The sequence below is a fragment of the Helianthus annuus genome, chromosome 14, assembly GCF_002127325.2.
Source record: "Helianthus annuus cultivar XRQ/B chromosome 14, HanXRQr2.0-SUNRISE, whole genome shotgun sequence".
Lineage (NCBI taxonomy): Eukaryota > Viridiplantae > Streptophyta > Magnoliopsida > Asterales > Asteraceae > Helianthus > Helianthus annuus.
Window position 1 is genome coordinate 110839410 of NC_035446.2, and position 14645 is coordinate 110854054.

The 14645-nt window shown below is 35.8% G+C and overlaps 1 protein-coding gene, 1 non-coding gene and 1 pseudogene across 3 annotated transcripts; all 3 read left to right on the forward strand.

Moving 5' to 3' along the window:
* Positions 1 to 1893: 1893 nt before the first annotated feature.
* On the forward strand, positions 1894 to 7555 carry LOC110908987 (annotated as a pseudogene).
* Positions 7556 to 8268: 713 nt separating this feature from the next.
* Positions 8269 to 8420, forward strand: LOC118486833. The gene has a single exon (XR_004880000.1). It is a non-coding gene; the product is annotated as a U4 spliceosomal RNA (small nuclear RNA).
* A 1039-nt stretch (positions 8421 to 9459) lies between these two features.
* LOC110908986 lies at positions 9460 to 14563 on the forward strand. 2 transcript variants are annotated; one of them, XM_022153992.2, is made up of 18 exons: positions 9460 to 9771; positions 9875 to 9915; positions 10012 to 10103; positions 10222 to 10260; positions 10354 to 10407; positions 10618 to 10692; positions 11402 to 11467; positions 11577 to 11619; positions 11991 to 12036; positions 12114 to 12207; positions 12302 to 12354; positions 12474 to 12558; positions 12641 to 12743; positions 13080 to 13172; positions 13274 to 13340; positions 13458 to 13524; positions 13612 to 13665; positions 14211 to 14563. In XM_022153992.2, the coding sequence occupies exons 2-18, from the start codon at positions 9876 to 9878 to the stop codon at positions 14340 to 14342; spliced, it is 1203 nt and encodes a 400-aa protein (XP_022009684.1). In that variant the 5' UTR covers positions 9460 to 9771; position 9875; the 3' UTR covers positions 14343 to 14563. The 2 variants fall into 2 exon arrangements, with proteins under 2 accessions (XP_022009684.1, XP_022009683.1); XM_022153991.2 differs by having other exon boundaries at positions 9461 to 9771; positions 9853 to 9915.
* Positions 14564 to 14645: the final 82 nt, after the last annotated feature.

The following is a 14645-nucleotide window of genomic DNA, read 5'->3' on the forward strand; positions in this document are numbered from 1 at the left end:
CAAACCTTAATTACGACGGTTTGACTTTTAGCTAATTAACTAAGCTAAACTGAATTAAAAAGGGCTAAGGACACTTACAAGAGTCCTAAGTATGATTAGGGATCCTAAGAAGGCTTGTTGCTGATCAGAGAAGCTCCAGAATAATACTTCAAGTGAGTTTGAATGAGCAAGTTCTTAGTGTTGCAACTTCAAGTCCTTATATAGGGAACAAAACTGCATAAGATCCTTACAACTAAGTCTAGGACTGATCCCAGATGTAACCATGTGTCCCTATAATGCCAAAACCAGTTGCCAAACTCCTGAATTCAAAAACCACTTAAGTAAGGCGGTGCAACAGGCTGAACAGGCATCTGTCCATTTTCTGCTGCCAGCGACTGTCTTACGGACCGTAAGCAAGAAGCCTTGCAGACCGTAAGCACCTCTTACGGACCGTAAGCCCTTGGCCTTGCGGTCCGTAACCGACTTTGGATTACATGGCCCAGTTGCAGTGCTTGCGGACCGTAAGCCTAAGACTATACGGTCCGTATCTGGTTACCAGAATCCAAAAACTTGAAAACTTTCAAGCTTTGGCCATGAAACTTTGAAATCTCTGAATCTTATGCTTTCCTTTCAGTGTAGGGACCATGAAGTCAGTCTTTGCATGTCTAGCCATGCACTTACACAACTTGGATTCTTATGGGGAATCTTGTCATGCATTTGAATAAGTTAAATCCTTTTGAATAAGAATTTTGATTATGAACTTGTTGTAACATCATTTAAATACCCAAATTCTTTATAAATTGAATTTATTTATTTAGGAATAACCGGCTAATTACATCAGATGTTTATCATAATGATTTAAGGTCTTGGGATTTATAACTTTGGTCGCTCAGAGGTGTTTTTATAACATGTCGCCCTTTTTAAATCCTACCATACATCTTTTATTTGATCCGGGTTCCTGACACGTTTATCTTACATGACACGTGTCTTTATTTTATTGGGTATGATTTTTACGAGGTGTTACAGTTTGACTACCGCTTTGACTTTCGAATCTAACCCGTTTGGTCAATATTAGGATTCGACCAAGCGCATTTTTATGACTATAGTAATATAGGGAATAACCCTCTGAGATTATATCTTATGGTCATATAGTTTGGTTAGTCATACGGCGATTCGAGTATATGTTCTTTTAAATTTATATATTTTGCTTTATTATAATATATAAATATAAAAATAAATATACTTGTTTGAATTCAAGTTGCGTATGGTAATGTACAAGTAATCGAAACACAACACACAACATACATGTCATACAAGTTGTCTCATGGTTTATTTTTTATTTTTATTTTTTTTGGTATAAAGTGATGTCGTTTACATTTTTTGTCATTCTAATAATATAATGTAACGCGTTAAAAATTCGAATATATTATCGTGACGTGTTTATTTTTATCTACCTTTCCATAAAAATTTTGTTCAAAATCAAATGAGAAATATAATGGACTTTTTTCTTTATCGTGACGAACCGAATTGATATAAATTCCATTGATATCATTCATACCACATCAATACCGGTGCATCTATTCTTTTTTATAATTTTCTTGGAGTTCCAGTATAAATTAAGAGAAAAGTGCTCGGGTAGTTCCTGTGGTTTGTCCATTTTTCACCTTTAGTCCCTAATTTTCTAAAATTACAGCTATAGTCCCCAACTTTTGCAATTTTGTTCCCGGATAGTCCCTGGCGTGGATGGAGGTTAGATTTTTGTGTTAAATGGGTGTGAAATGACAAAAATGCCCTTACTATTAAAAATTAACAAATAAAACATTAAAAAATTAAAAAAAAACATGTGGCCCCACCTGTCCACCTACCCACCCCACCCCACGCCATGTCTTCTTCCCATGTCTTTCTCTTTAACCTACAACCCATAATCAGCCACCACAGATCAGAGGCAACCAAAATTAACCTCAGATGGCCGTCGTCTTACACATCTATACCTTCTGTTACGCAATAATGGTACTTGTTTTGCTTGAAAGCCATCAGTCCCATCACCATCTCTAGGAAAATCTTCCTTCACATGATTTAGCAGAGCTTCATCACCATATGCTATAATACTTCCCGTTGAAAAATCTTACTTTATCGGCTTGTGTTGGAGCTTCCATGATGCAATTTTCGATGGCTGAAAGATTAGGAATAGCCATCGGAAGAAACTGTTGTGTCTCTCCGAAGACGATTGGAAGTTCAGAGAAGTCAATATTGGTGTCTTGAAATATTGGTATGGAGCAATTAGTGACTTCAAGATATTCGACACTAAGGGCATGTTTGGCTAAGCTTTTTGAAACAACTTATTGACTTATTGGCTTTTTCCCATCACATACACCCTCATTGCCAAACATCATTTTGGAGCTTATGACTTTTCAAAAAGCCAATAAGTCAATAAGTTGTTTCAAAAAGCTTAGCCAAACATGCCCTAATTTGGTTATGCATTTGAGTTTGATGAACAGAAGGTTATTTTACTCGACATATCTTCAATGTTTATCATTGATTCATCTGTGTTGTTGCAGGTAAAGAAGGTGAAAGAAGACATAGGGTAGGGGTTGGGGTCCACAGGTATTTTTTAATCTTTTAATATTTTAGTTGTTATTTTTTAATAGTAAGGGCTTTTTTGTCATTTCACACCCACTTAACACAAAAAACTAACCTCCATCTATGTCAAGGACTATTCGGGAACGAAATTGAAAAAGTTGAGGACTATTGCTGTAATTTTAGTAAGTTAGAGACTAAAGGTGAAAAATGGATAAACCACAGGGACTATCCGGCCATTTTTATCTACCCTTCCATAAAAATTTTGTTCAAAATCAAATGAGAAATATAATGGACTTTTTTCTTTATCGTGACGAACCGAATTGATATAAATTCCATTGATATCATTCATACCACATCAATACCGGTGCATCTATTCTTTTTTATAATTTTCTTGGAGTTCTAGTATAAATTAAATTCCATTGATATCATTCGTACCACATCAATACCGGTGCATCTATTCTTTTTTATGGTTTTCTTGGAGTTCCAGTATAAATTCCAGTGCAAAGGGAGTTGTGTTTGCATTGGGGATTACTTTTTGGAACCGTAAGTTATATTGGTTGTTTGTTTCGTACTAGTGCCGTGACGAACCAAACTGATACAGTCTAATAACATCGGTACCAGTATTCGTTTTTAGTCAATGTAAAACACGTTTCAATTGTTATACCGAGTGCCGGTATCGTACTAGTGATATAACAAACCAAAATGGTACGGACTGAAAAACCCGCCGCAATGCGCGACAGCTCCCACTAGTTTAGCATTAAACCACAAACTAGTTTTTTCTTAACAAAAATTTTTACACAAATTTGCGTCTGAGGCTTGAACCCTTGACCTCTAACATCTTTGAAATCTAGTGACTTTACCGTTAGCATTTAGACCCAAACCCCCCCCCCCCCCCCCCCCCCTCAAACCACAAACTAGTTGAATCAACGTAATTAACTCGGCAATATAACCCATTTCACTTTCAGTTGAAAAATATAAGAAAGGAAATTTCCATCGGCGTGGATTACAAACCGTCCTTTACTCCACTGACTGATGGATGTAAGTCAAAAGTCTACGATCATCGAGATTTCCAGCTTATGTATCTAGAATTGCAAACTTTAAAAATACGTACAAAATTTGGGATCAAGAGAAGAGGATGAGTTCACAAGAGAAGAGGAACTTCCAGATAGAGGCGTTTAAGCATCGGGTGGTGGTGGATCCGGAATATGCTGACAAGACTTGGAAGATATTGGAGCATGCCATTCACGAGATTTACCATCATAACGGCATCATCACTGTTACGTTCGAAGAGCTTTACAGGTTTCCATTATTATCCTTTTCCATCATCACCATAACTTACTTCATTAGGTAGAGTAGAGTAGAAAACATTACTTTTTTTTTCACTAGATGATCACTCTGTGGTTTGGCTTAGGGATGAGCAATTCGTTCCCGGTACTGGTATCGAATTTACCGAACCGGGTACTTTTTCTGTACCGACTTTTAGCATTTTCGGTACCGGTATTTACCGGTTTTTACCCTCAAATACTGGTACCATACCGAACCAGGTATATTCGGTACCGGTACCGGTACCCACTTTTAAGGATTTTCGGTACCGGACGGTACCAAGCTCATCCCTAGTTTGGCTATTAAGTTAGATGTCCTGTTATTTTGTATTGAATATATGATAACATAACATATGCTTTGTTTTGAAAAAATAACCTTCTGCAGGGCTCGAACCTGTGCCTACCCGGGTCTCAGTTTTAAAGGGACTAAGGGTATGCTAGATTGTTAGTGACTAGTGACTAGGGGTGTTCAAAACCGGATATCCGAAAATTCGGATATCCGAAATTACGAAAATTCGGATATCCGAATTTCGGATATCCGAAATTTTCGGATACTAGATTTCACTATCCGAATCCGTATCCGAAATTTCGGATATCTGAAATTCGGATATCCGAAATTTCGGATACGGATTCGGATAGTTAATCGGATATCCGAAAATCCAACTTTTTATTTAATTTTTATTTTTTTATTATTTTTTTCATATTCGCAAACGGATATTTCTGGATAGTTTCGGATATCCGAATATAAATTTTCGGATATTTTTCGGATACTTCGGATATTTTTCGGATATTTCGGATATTTTTCGGATATTTCGGATATTTTCGGATACTTCGGATATTCGGATATCCGAAAAAAATGAAAATTAAATTTTTCGGATATTTCGGATATCCGAAATATCCGAAAATTTTGAAAATCACTATCCGAATCCGAATCCAAAAAATTCGGATATCCGAAATTTCGGATATCCGATTTTTTCGGATATTTCGGATCGGATTTTCGGATACGGATACTTTTGAACACCCCTACTAGTGACCCAGTTGTTTTTACACGCGATATGTCATTTTAGTCCCTCTGGTTTGGGCCATTACGCCAGTTTAGTTCAAATGTTTCATTTTTCGCCTGTGGGTCCAAAAAGGTTTCACCGTTGCCATTTTAGTCCACTGGATTAACTTCATCCATTATTTTTGTTAACGAGAAAGGCAATTTGGTCATTTTATATGGCCGAATTGCCCTTCTGGTTCATAGAATTACATATAAAATGACCAAATTGCCCTTCTCGTTAACAGAAAAAATGGATGAAGTTAATCCAGTGGACTAAAATGGCAACGGTGAAACCTTTTTGGACCCACAGGCGTAAAATGAAACCTTTGGACTAAACTGGCAAAATGGCCCAAACCACAGGGACTAAAATGCTATTAACTCTATTTAAAATAAGTAAATAAATTTAGGCTCCCACGAGAACGGGCCCCGGGCCGGCCCTGGTCAAGTTGATAGTATTGGCATTCACCTCTTTCTTAAAGCTACATCTGCATTATTGATTGGTGTATTGTTATCACTTTAACAATCAAAAAATGATGGTTTATCAATATAAACCTGAATTTGTGAACAATAATATTTTGCCCCTTCCTTTCCTTGATGGTTACTTCTGTTTGTTGATTTTCTTTTTCATTTGTTTATAGTAGATCACTTATGAAAGACTAATTAGATGTCTTAATGTGGTTTGCCTAAAGATTTCTCAGTTAAGTTACGTCATTCTATAAGCATCTTTTTTTTTGAACGGCAAAGAATCTCACATGTAAACACACCCTGCCCGGGCTATGTCCAAGGTCGACTCCTCGACCGCCATGAGACCATGCCCCCAATGCGCGGGAACCGGATAGAATCCGTAAACCCTCGCCCCCGTCAAGTTCGAACCCGGGATTAAAGCCCTGATTCGTCCCTTCACCCAGATGTCCCTTGAAAATGGCCGAAGCGGGAATCGAACTTGCGTCTCCACTAGGGAGGGCAGGCCAATTTACCACTAGACCAAGTTCTCAGGATGAGTTCTTCATATCATTATTATTTTTAAATCCATGTGTTCTTTATACAGGTTTTGTTATTATTATACTTACTTTACGCGGCAACTGTATGTGCAGGAATGCATACAATATGGTCCTGCACAGTTTTGGAGAAAAGTTATATTCTGGACTTGTATCAACAATGACTGTGCATTTACAAGAAATAGCTGCATCAGTCGAAGCATCTCAAGGACCCTTGTTTCTAGAAGAATTAAACAACAAATGGACGCAACACAACAAAGCATTACAAACGATACGTGACATAGTAATTAATGTACATGGACAGAACATATATTCCTAGTACACACAAAACTCCAGTTCGCGAGCTTGGTCTTAATCTATGGAGGGATAACGTTATCCACTCTGTTAATATCCAAACGAGGCTACAAGTCACACTCCTGGATAGTGTTCAGAAAGAAAGAAATGGAGAAGTTATCAAGGGAGATTTAATGAAAGACATAATCAAAATGTTAATGGACCTTGGTCCTTCTGTCTACCAACAAGTCTTTGAACAGCCTTTTCTTGATGCTTCTGCCACTTTTTACCGAGGAGAATCTCAGCGGTTAATCGAATGTTGTTGTAATTGTGGGGAGTATTTGAAAAAAACTGAGAAATGTTTGAATGAAGAAATTGATCGGGTGGTGTGTTATTTAGATGCGAAAAGTGAAGTGAAGGTAACAAATGTGGTTGAAAAGGAAATGATTGAAAGTCAAATGAACTGTTTAGTTCACATGGAAAATTCTGGTTTGGTTGATATGGTTATCGAAGATAAGTACGATGATTTAGCCTGGATTTACAATTTTTTTCGCAGGCTGCCAAATGGGTTATCAGTGATACGTGATGCAATGACTTCTCACATTCGGGAAACAGGTAAACAACTGGTTATCGACCCTGAACAGGTTAAAGATCCCGTGGAGTTTGTGCAACGGTTATTGGAAGAAAAGATAAACATGATAAAATCATCAATCTTGCGTTTAACAACGATAAGACGTTTCAAAACGCTTTGAATTCTTCGTTTGAGTATTTTATTAATTTGAATCCACGGTCCCAGAATTCATCTCCTTGTTTCTAGATGACAAGCTTAGAAAGGGATTGGAGAGCAAAGAAGATGTCGAGGTTGCACTAGATAAAGTAATGATGCTGGTCCGTTACCTAAAAGAAAAAGACGAGTTTGAAAAATATTACAAACAACATTTGGCAACACGACTTCTTTCGGGTATAAGTGTATCTGAGGATGCAGAGAGAAGTTTAATACTGAAGCTGAAAACCGAATGTGGGTATCAGTTTACTTCAACACTAGAAGGTATGTTCGCTGACATGAACACCTCTCAAGGCAAAATGCAAGGGTTTTTGGAATAATCTTGATCGTTGTTGGTTGCATGGGGCGAATTGAAGGTTGAGTTGGTTTAGAGTTTTGAGTCAAGGTTTGTCTTATTTTAGTTTGAGTTCTAAATAAGGGTTGGGATATGTATGAGTTTTTTCTTGCTGTGTGTATTTAATTAGTGTTCGAGTCATAGTAGGTTTGGGTTATACGGGGTTTTGTTTAGATTGTTGGTATGGAGTTTGTTTTGCGAGTTCATTATAATAAAAAGAGTCGATCTCCAGGTTTGGAATCAGTCGAATTGTGTGTGGCGCCATGTGGCCTATGTTAGCCGACGTTCCGACACTCACTGTACACGTTCTCACAACCAGGTCATGGCCGACTCAAACGAGCCACATAAGTATATCAAATTACAGTTTAAACTACTTTCGACTAAAAGAGCTCACAAGATCATACAACGAGAACAATGAGATATGACTAGTATGAAGATTAAAAAACAATCATGAAAAGCATGACTCACTAAACTAAGGTTTTGAAAGTATTCCATGAGAAGACAACCTCATAAACCTCTCCAATCCGTTGTTTTTTTCCCTCAAATTAACAAATAAAAGTTTTTTTTTTTCTTTCTAAAGACTAAATTACAATTTTTGTACTTTATGTTCACTAAATTATCAACCATATCCTTTAAAAATTTGACTTTTACTCATCGTCCTTTATTTGAAAAGTTTTCTCGCTTATTGTCCTTTACACTAACCTCCATCCAATTTCTTTGTGTATGTGAAATCTCTAAAATACCATTTCATATTAAAATTCCCCTTCATTTCTATTAAACTAACTTCACAAGTTGATGTTGACCAGCTTGGTGAAGTTTGGAACCAAGATTTGAGTGTTGAGAGGGAGTTAAGGTTAGAAAGTGGAATTTGTGGTTGATCCCACATTGGTGGAGTGTACGAAAGAAGTTGGGGCGTGGGGTGTATTAAGATCGGAGTTGGGGGTAACGGTGAAGTTATCTTTGCGCTTGGGGCAATGACGCAGCTAATGAGGTAATAACCGAGACGCGTCAATTGCTGGTTGAAAACTATTTCCAAACCCCCTCCTCGGCTTGGGTCTCCCTTGGCCGTCGAGAATTTCTGGAAGGACTCCCTCTTGAGGGGAAAGTCCTACAATTTCTAGTTTTAATTTTTTTTAAACAACCATATTGTGAATTTTGTTTTTAATTTTTTATCAAAATGACGTCTCATTCTTTTAGTTTAAAGTAAAATTATGTGAGTTGTGACTTGTGAATGAATAATGTATAAAGATCATTTGAACATATACATACCGTATGATTATTCAGGGTACTACTAAGATCTTTCAATGTTTAACTATCTCTTGTTTTTACTTTATAGGTGGTTGGTGACTTTTTTTTCTCTTTGATCATTCTAGTATTGTACATACGTTTTTTTTTTTGTATTAAAAGAAAAAAAAATGAATCTTCTAGGGGTTGCACCATCTATCTCATAATGATAAGGTTTATCATCATTAATTAGTGGATGTTTGTATGTGTATTTTTGGACTCGTTTGAAGTTAGACGTGTAAGTTTTTTTTTGTAATTGGCACTCTAATTTAAAGAATCAAATTATATTAAAAAGGGATCAATCGCTTCGGAATGTTTTAGTTTATGATCCTATCTATTATTTGGATATACCAAGAAAAATATATGATGTAAAGAAAAGCAAACTTTAACAACTAATCAATCAAATTATGATCATACATTTGGGTCAAAGTCTAATACCTCAAAACAAACATGTAATCTTATATACTAACTAAAATAAACGTGACATCAAAATTTTGTTTATTAGTGTTTACATGAGGTAGTAGCGTGTGTATACATAAAGAGAATAATTAAAAAAAACATATAATAAACAAGCTGAAACTAGACCGAACTCGAACTTATAAACTTACTTAAAAGTCGAGTTCAAGCGCTTTGGTAAAAAAAAACTCTAAATTTAAACAAGTTAAGATCGGCCTCGTTCAAGCACATGTATTTGTATTCTGTTGTACATCCATAGGTAAAAGAACACCCACATCAGCGATCGCAGACAACGCTGGTAACTCGACATGCCACCAATTCTAGGGGAACCCACCGTCAAAAAGCTCACTTTGAAGACGTGTTATCACAAACAACACTTCAACCGCCAACCCCCCTTCGAAAAAGTCATACGAATACCGATAAACCAGTGGCCCTTTTTAGAAAAAGGATTAAATACTTGTTTTGCTTGCATCCGATCTTGAACCGTAAGTTACCGACCCGAACCCTAACAAATGGGCATTTCCCCCAAATCCTAAAAACCCACAACAAATTCAAGAACACACACTTGTGTTAAGCTTGAAGTAGTGCTACAGTGTAAATGCCATAAATCATAACCACCATCGTCATCATCATTATCGATTTATCCAATGTCATTGTGACAATTTCCGCCTGCTCCCTGTATTTTGTTCTTCTCATTTGTTCCTGCATAAAAAAATCAGGTAACAACCATTGATCTATCCAACAAACAATGAAACCATAATCTCAAATCATTGACATTAACATTTCTTGATGTTTTGTAGTCTTTACTTTTCTTTATTTTAGTATGAACCGCAGGATCAGTTTTTACCTAACCGTGTTTACAGGTAAATGGTGTAGTATTAGTAATTAAGATTTATGGGTTTGATTTCTTTTTCCATTTTGGAAACTAAAAATTTAATCTTTTTATGTTTAATTCTCAGCTTTGCTGTATCACATAGGCAGTGTTGATTCAGTGGTGGTGCCTGCAACCAATTGCTATGTTCTTGACAACTCTAGTCACATTTATGATTTTGTATCCTGATTATATGTATTTATAGCAATAATATTAGTGTTTTTATATGATGTTTTTCGAGTTTAAATGGCGGTTATATAGTGAAGGAAAGATTTGTTTTCTTTAAGATGTTATGCAGAGTAACTGGAATGGGCATCTGTTCGAGTATGATGGAGGGGTAATGTCATTAATCTTGATGGTTGTTGTAATTTGAGATGGGTTTTTTTAATCCCTGCTGAATGCGGCTGATATTTGTTTCGTTTTGTTTTAGAGTACTGACTGTGCGATTCGGTTCTGTAAAGATGTGGAAACGAGATCACAATCGGTAACCTTTAGTGCCTTACTTCCTTTAAGTTTGACAACAAAAAGTCCACTTTGATGTTTTGTATGTGTGAGTGAAACTGGTTGCTCTCACAATGCTTAACATTTAAAATATCTCATATTCAAGTGATTGAAAGTGTGTGTGTGTGTGTGTGTATATATATATATATATATCTTTTGAATTTTTAATCTGTACATGATGGGCTTACTGCAGGGATATGTTGGTTTTGGCAAATTTGAGGGCTTCAACTATTTTGTTGCCGGTTCAGAACGTTATAATTTTGTTCAAGTAAGCGGAATTTGAGAATTTGTATAAGAAATCCATCTAAACTTTTTTCTTTTTTTCGTCTTGCTTAATTGCTTCCTCAAGATCTGTTATTCAAATATTCATTTGAGAGAAATGTTGAACGTAGCCGCTTTCTATTTTTCTTAGGTGTGTTATACCTTTAAGTTCATTTCTGATTCACACATGTAGTCATAAGATACGTGAATCTGTTACATTTGTGTAGCAGAGGAAAAGAGCCTCCTGTTAGGTAATAACTCATGCAACAGACACCTCTATTTGTTTCTTGGAATATCATGCCTCATCATCGATTGCAATATCTGTGTGTTTTTTTAGTTTAAATAACAAATGAATAAGGATTAAGGCAAGTAGGTGAGGGAACCTTGGGGTTTTTCATGACTTGAAATCTGAAACCGTCTCATATTTATTTTCTTTGGCGGAACCGAAGGGGCTATAGAACTCGAATGCAGGATATCATGTTATCAACCGAAACGCTTCTTCATTTTTGGTACCTTAATACACGAATCTGATGTATTCAAATCATGAGTAAGGCGTATATTGATGATGTTAGGTAACTAAAAAAAACATAAGCGAAATAGTGCCGTGTGTCATTTTGGTCACTGTGGTAACCAACCTAAGTATCAAGCTAAGATATAATATTTTGACGATTATATATTTATATAGACTCACAGTCTTCTTAATTCTTACGCATCAGGAGTTTTACAATGGTGATCTTCAACACTGTGAAACAAGTCATGACAAAAGGGGGCGTACGGCTCAGGTAAGCATCTGCAGAAGTTAACATCTAGTCTAGTATATTCAGAGTTTATTCATTTGATACGGTTTGTGTTGTTTTTGACTACCTACTTTTTACTCTTGTTTGAATCCAGTTAAATATCATATGTGGTGATTGCCCAAATGCACAGTGCAAAAGTATGTGAGTTCTTTTGGATTTATTTTTGTTTCTGTTGTTTAAAATAGCTTGGCATGCTTTAGAAATGTCTGCTGGATCGTAATAATTAAATACATATTTCTATTTAATTATTTGCGTAACAAGTTAAAAAAATCACATGGTAATTAGGGTATAAATATGTAAATTCTTACTTCAGATGTAGTAAGTAAATAATACTGGCAAAGGTCAGATTTCCATAGTCTGTTTTTTTTTTTTTTTTTTTTTTACAAAAACGGTTAACCGAACATCTTTTTGGTATTTAAGATTAACAGATACGTAAGTTGTAACGGGTTATACATGTATGATTTTTGTGACTATAGATTCATTACTATTACTTTTTCCGTCTTTTCAGGTGAACTTGGATGCGTTTGCAATGTTTCATTTGAGTCAGATTGCAGGTTTTTTTTCTACATGATAACTTGAGTTAGACATATTAATGATATAGTATGTAATTATTTCCTATATTTGAGTGCAGAATTATCGTTGAACTTGCAATTCCGTGTGAGAAACCGGGCTCGCGAGTGTTTGAAGGATTCACAGTGGGCTATCATCCACGGTCATGGGAAATTGTAAGAATATATAATACTCCCTTTCTGCACCATTAGTTGGAAGTCACATTAGCAAAATATTATTTATCATTAACCCACTGCTAACGACTCATAGGTATACAACGGCATGACTCAATACGGTTACGAAAAGGCTTACAAGGACTACAGGTCTTGCCCCTTGTCTAAGTTAAATATATGGACGAATATTTGCTATAATCCATATTTCATAAATTTTATTATTACTTTCCATGTTTTTTCTAGAAAATTGTTACCTTTGTTTATTGCAGCTTTGATACGGAGCAGAGTCGTGTATCTCTGTATATGACTGCAGTTGCCTCTCTTTCTCAATTAGTTCAAAAACCAACTGTTACGGTATATTCGTGTACATAAACTAATTTTGTCTATAGTGATTAGCTTCAATTTGACGATAGTTTTCTTTTTGTATTTTTACTAGGTTTCTCCTAAGACCGGTTTGGAGGTTACTTTGTCTGGCTCCGCGGCAACAGGGAGTCCACCGACAACTTTGTCTCCAACGTTGTTGAATATCGATTGCATATGTACAAAATCTTCTATTGCTATATTTAGAGCTCAAAACGGGTTATTACGGGTCGAGGCGTGTTTCCTAGACACTTCTCTTAAAGTATAATCATTTATAAACAAACTGTGTGTAAAATAATAATCTAATATAGGAGCCCTTATGCATTAAAAGCTCACTTTTGGCGACTTTTGATCCATGTGACCAATTTGACCCGTTTTAGCTGTATTTTTATTTTGACCCATTCAAGATAACGCACAACCCGAATGGGTCAGAATTGCCACCTCAACTATATTTCACTGTCTACAATTCTACATCTTCTACAACTCGGATATCTGAATTCATGATGTATATTCAGGTCAAACGGCACGTGATGACCCGTATGAGGTTCAGCTAACTATACCAGTGGAGGGTTATGATCCCATCCAGTTTAGTCTTACAAAAATGTGCGGTAATGTTCAGTTTTTTTATCTTCCTCCTTTTTCGAGATGCAAATAAATCTACTTTTGACGGATTATTTAATCTGATGAATGATTTTTCTTAATAATTTAGAATCCAAGCAAAATGAAGCAGGAACATCTTCGAAAGGATGGGCTCTATTTGGAATCTTTTCTTGCATGTAAGTAAATTATCTTTATTTGCACAATTCTTTTATCATGGACCAGTCACATATTTGAAAATGGTTTATTGTTATTTACAAAATTGAAGTATTCATTAACAAAATGTGGTGGAGCAGATTCTTTGTCATTTCAACACTGTTCTGCTGCGGTGGCTTTATTTACAAGACTCAAGTACAAAGACAGGCAAGCATGCTATTTACTCGTTCATTAAAATGTTTTTTTTTTTTAAATATGTATATTTTCTCATGAGTTATTGTTTAATAAAAGCAGCATGGAATTGATGCACTGCCTGGCATGACCATTTTATCTGCATGTTTGGAGACTGTAAGTTAACATTTTCACATATAGGCATATATGTATGTATATCTAAGTAGTTAATGCGGTAAAATATCGGATATCGGTCAAGGACCGATATTTGAGATATCGGTTATCGCGGTGGGATATCGGTAATTTTAATATCATGCTAAATTTATATATATAGCAATTTAACACTAACAATTGTAACAAGAAGAACTGACTAAGACTTAAAACACTAACATTTAACAGTAAAATTAAGACTTAAAACAGTAATAGCAGCGATAAGAAGAAAAATGAACAGTAGAAATAAAAAGAATGGTACTGATATCGGGAAAATCGGTGATTTATCGATCAAATATCGGTCCTATATCGGTCAAATATCGGACAATATCGCTGATATTATCGGTACCGATATTCTGACCAATATTTTGTACCGCTATCTCGGCAGGGGACTGATAACCGATATATCACTGATATATCGCTTGATATATCGGGATATTAACTACATAGATGTATATATAAAATACAAAATATAGTGTTTTTAATTCAATTTCACATGGAAACAAATGCAGGTGAGTGGTGGGGGAGGTTACATGCGGGCGGATGATTTTAATGGTGCGTATGCAAGTCAAGCCTCATGGACCCGTGAGCCTGTTTCGGATGCAGGATCTTCAAGAAAAAGTGAGAGAAGATATGGGACCTAATCACCCTTCTCAACGTGTCATGGCTTATACTGCTCTTATACGTTAAACTCAAAAGAGATTATGATAGTTTCTGTATGTCAGTTTTCTTTGTATTTCTGTATCCATCTATTTCAATTTTGAAAACGAAAGTGTACCTGATACATTGTGTTGTAACAGAAGCCACTTGGGTATATTTTGACAAAATCCCATTGTGTTAGTATTTTTATAATTTCTTTCCGAAAGTTGGGTCATTTTGGGCAAGCTAACAGGAGTTTTTGGTTGGAAATAAGCGTATAAAGGAACCGAATGCACTCGGATGGAAGT

Excerpts from the sequence above, each read along its gene's own strand:
- LOC110908986 (XM_022153992.2), top strand. The coding sequence starts at position 9,876 with ATGAACCGCAGGATCAGTTTTTACCTAACCGTGTTTACAG. Across the intron at positions 10,104-10,221 it reads CTAGTCACATTTATGATTTT|AGTAACTGGAATGGGCATCT; the intron begins GTATCCTGATTA and ends GATGTTATGCAG. Across the intron at positions 13,666-14,210 it reads TATCTGCATGTTTGGAGACT|GTGAGTGGTGGGGGAGGTTA; the intron begins GTAAGTTAACAT and ends AAACAAATGCAG.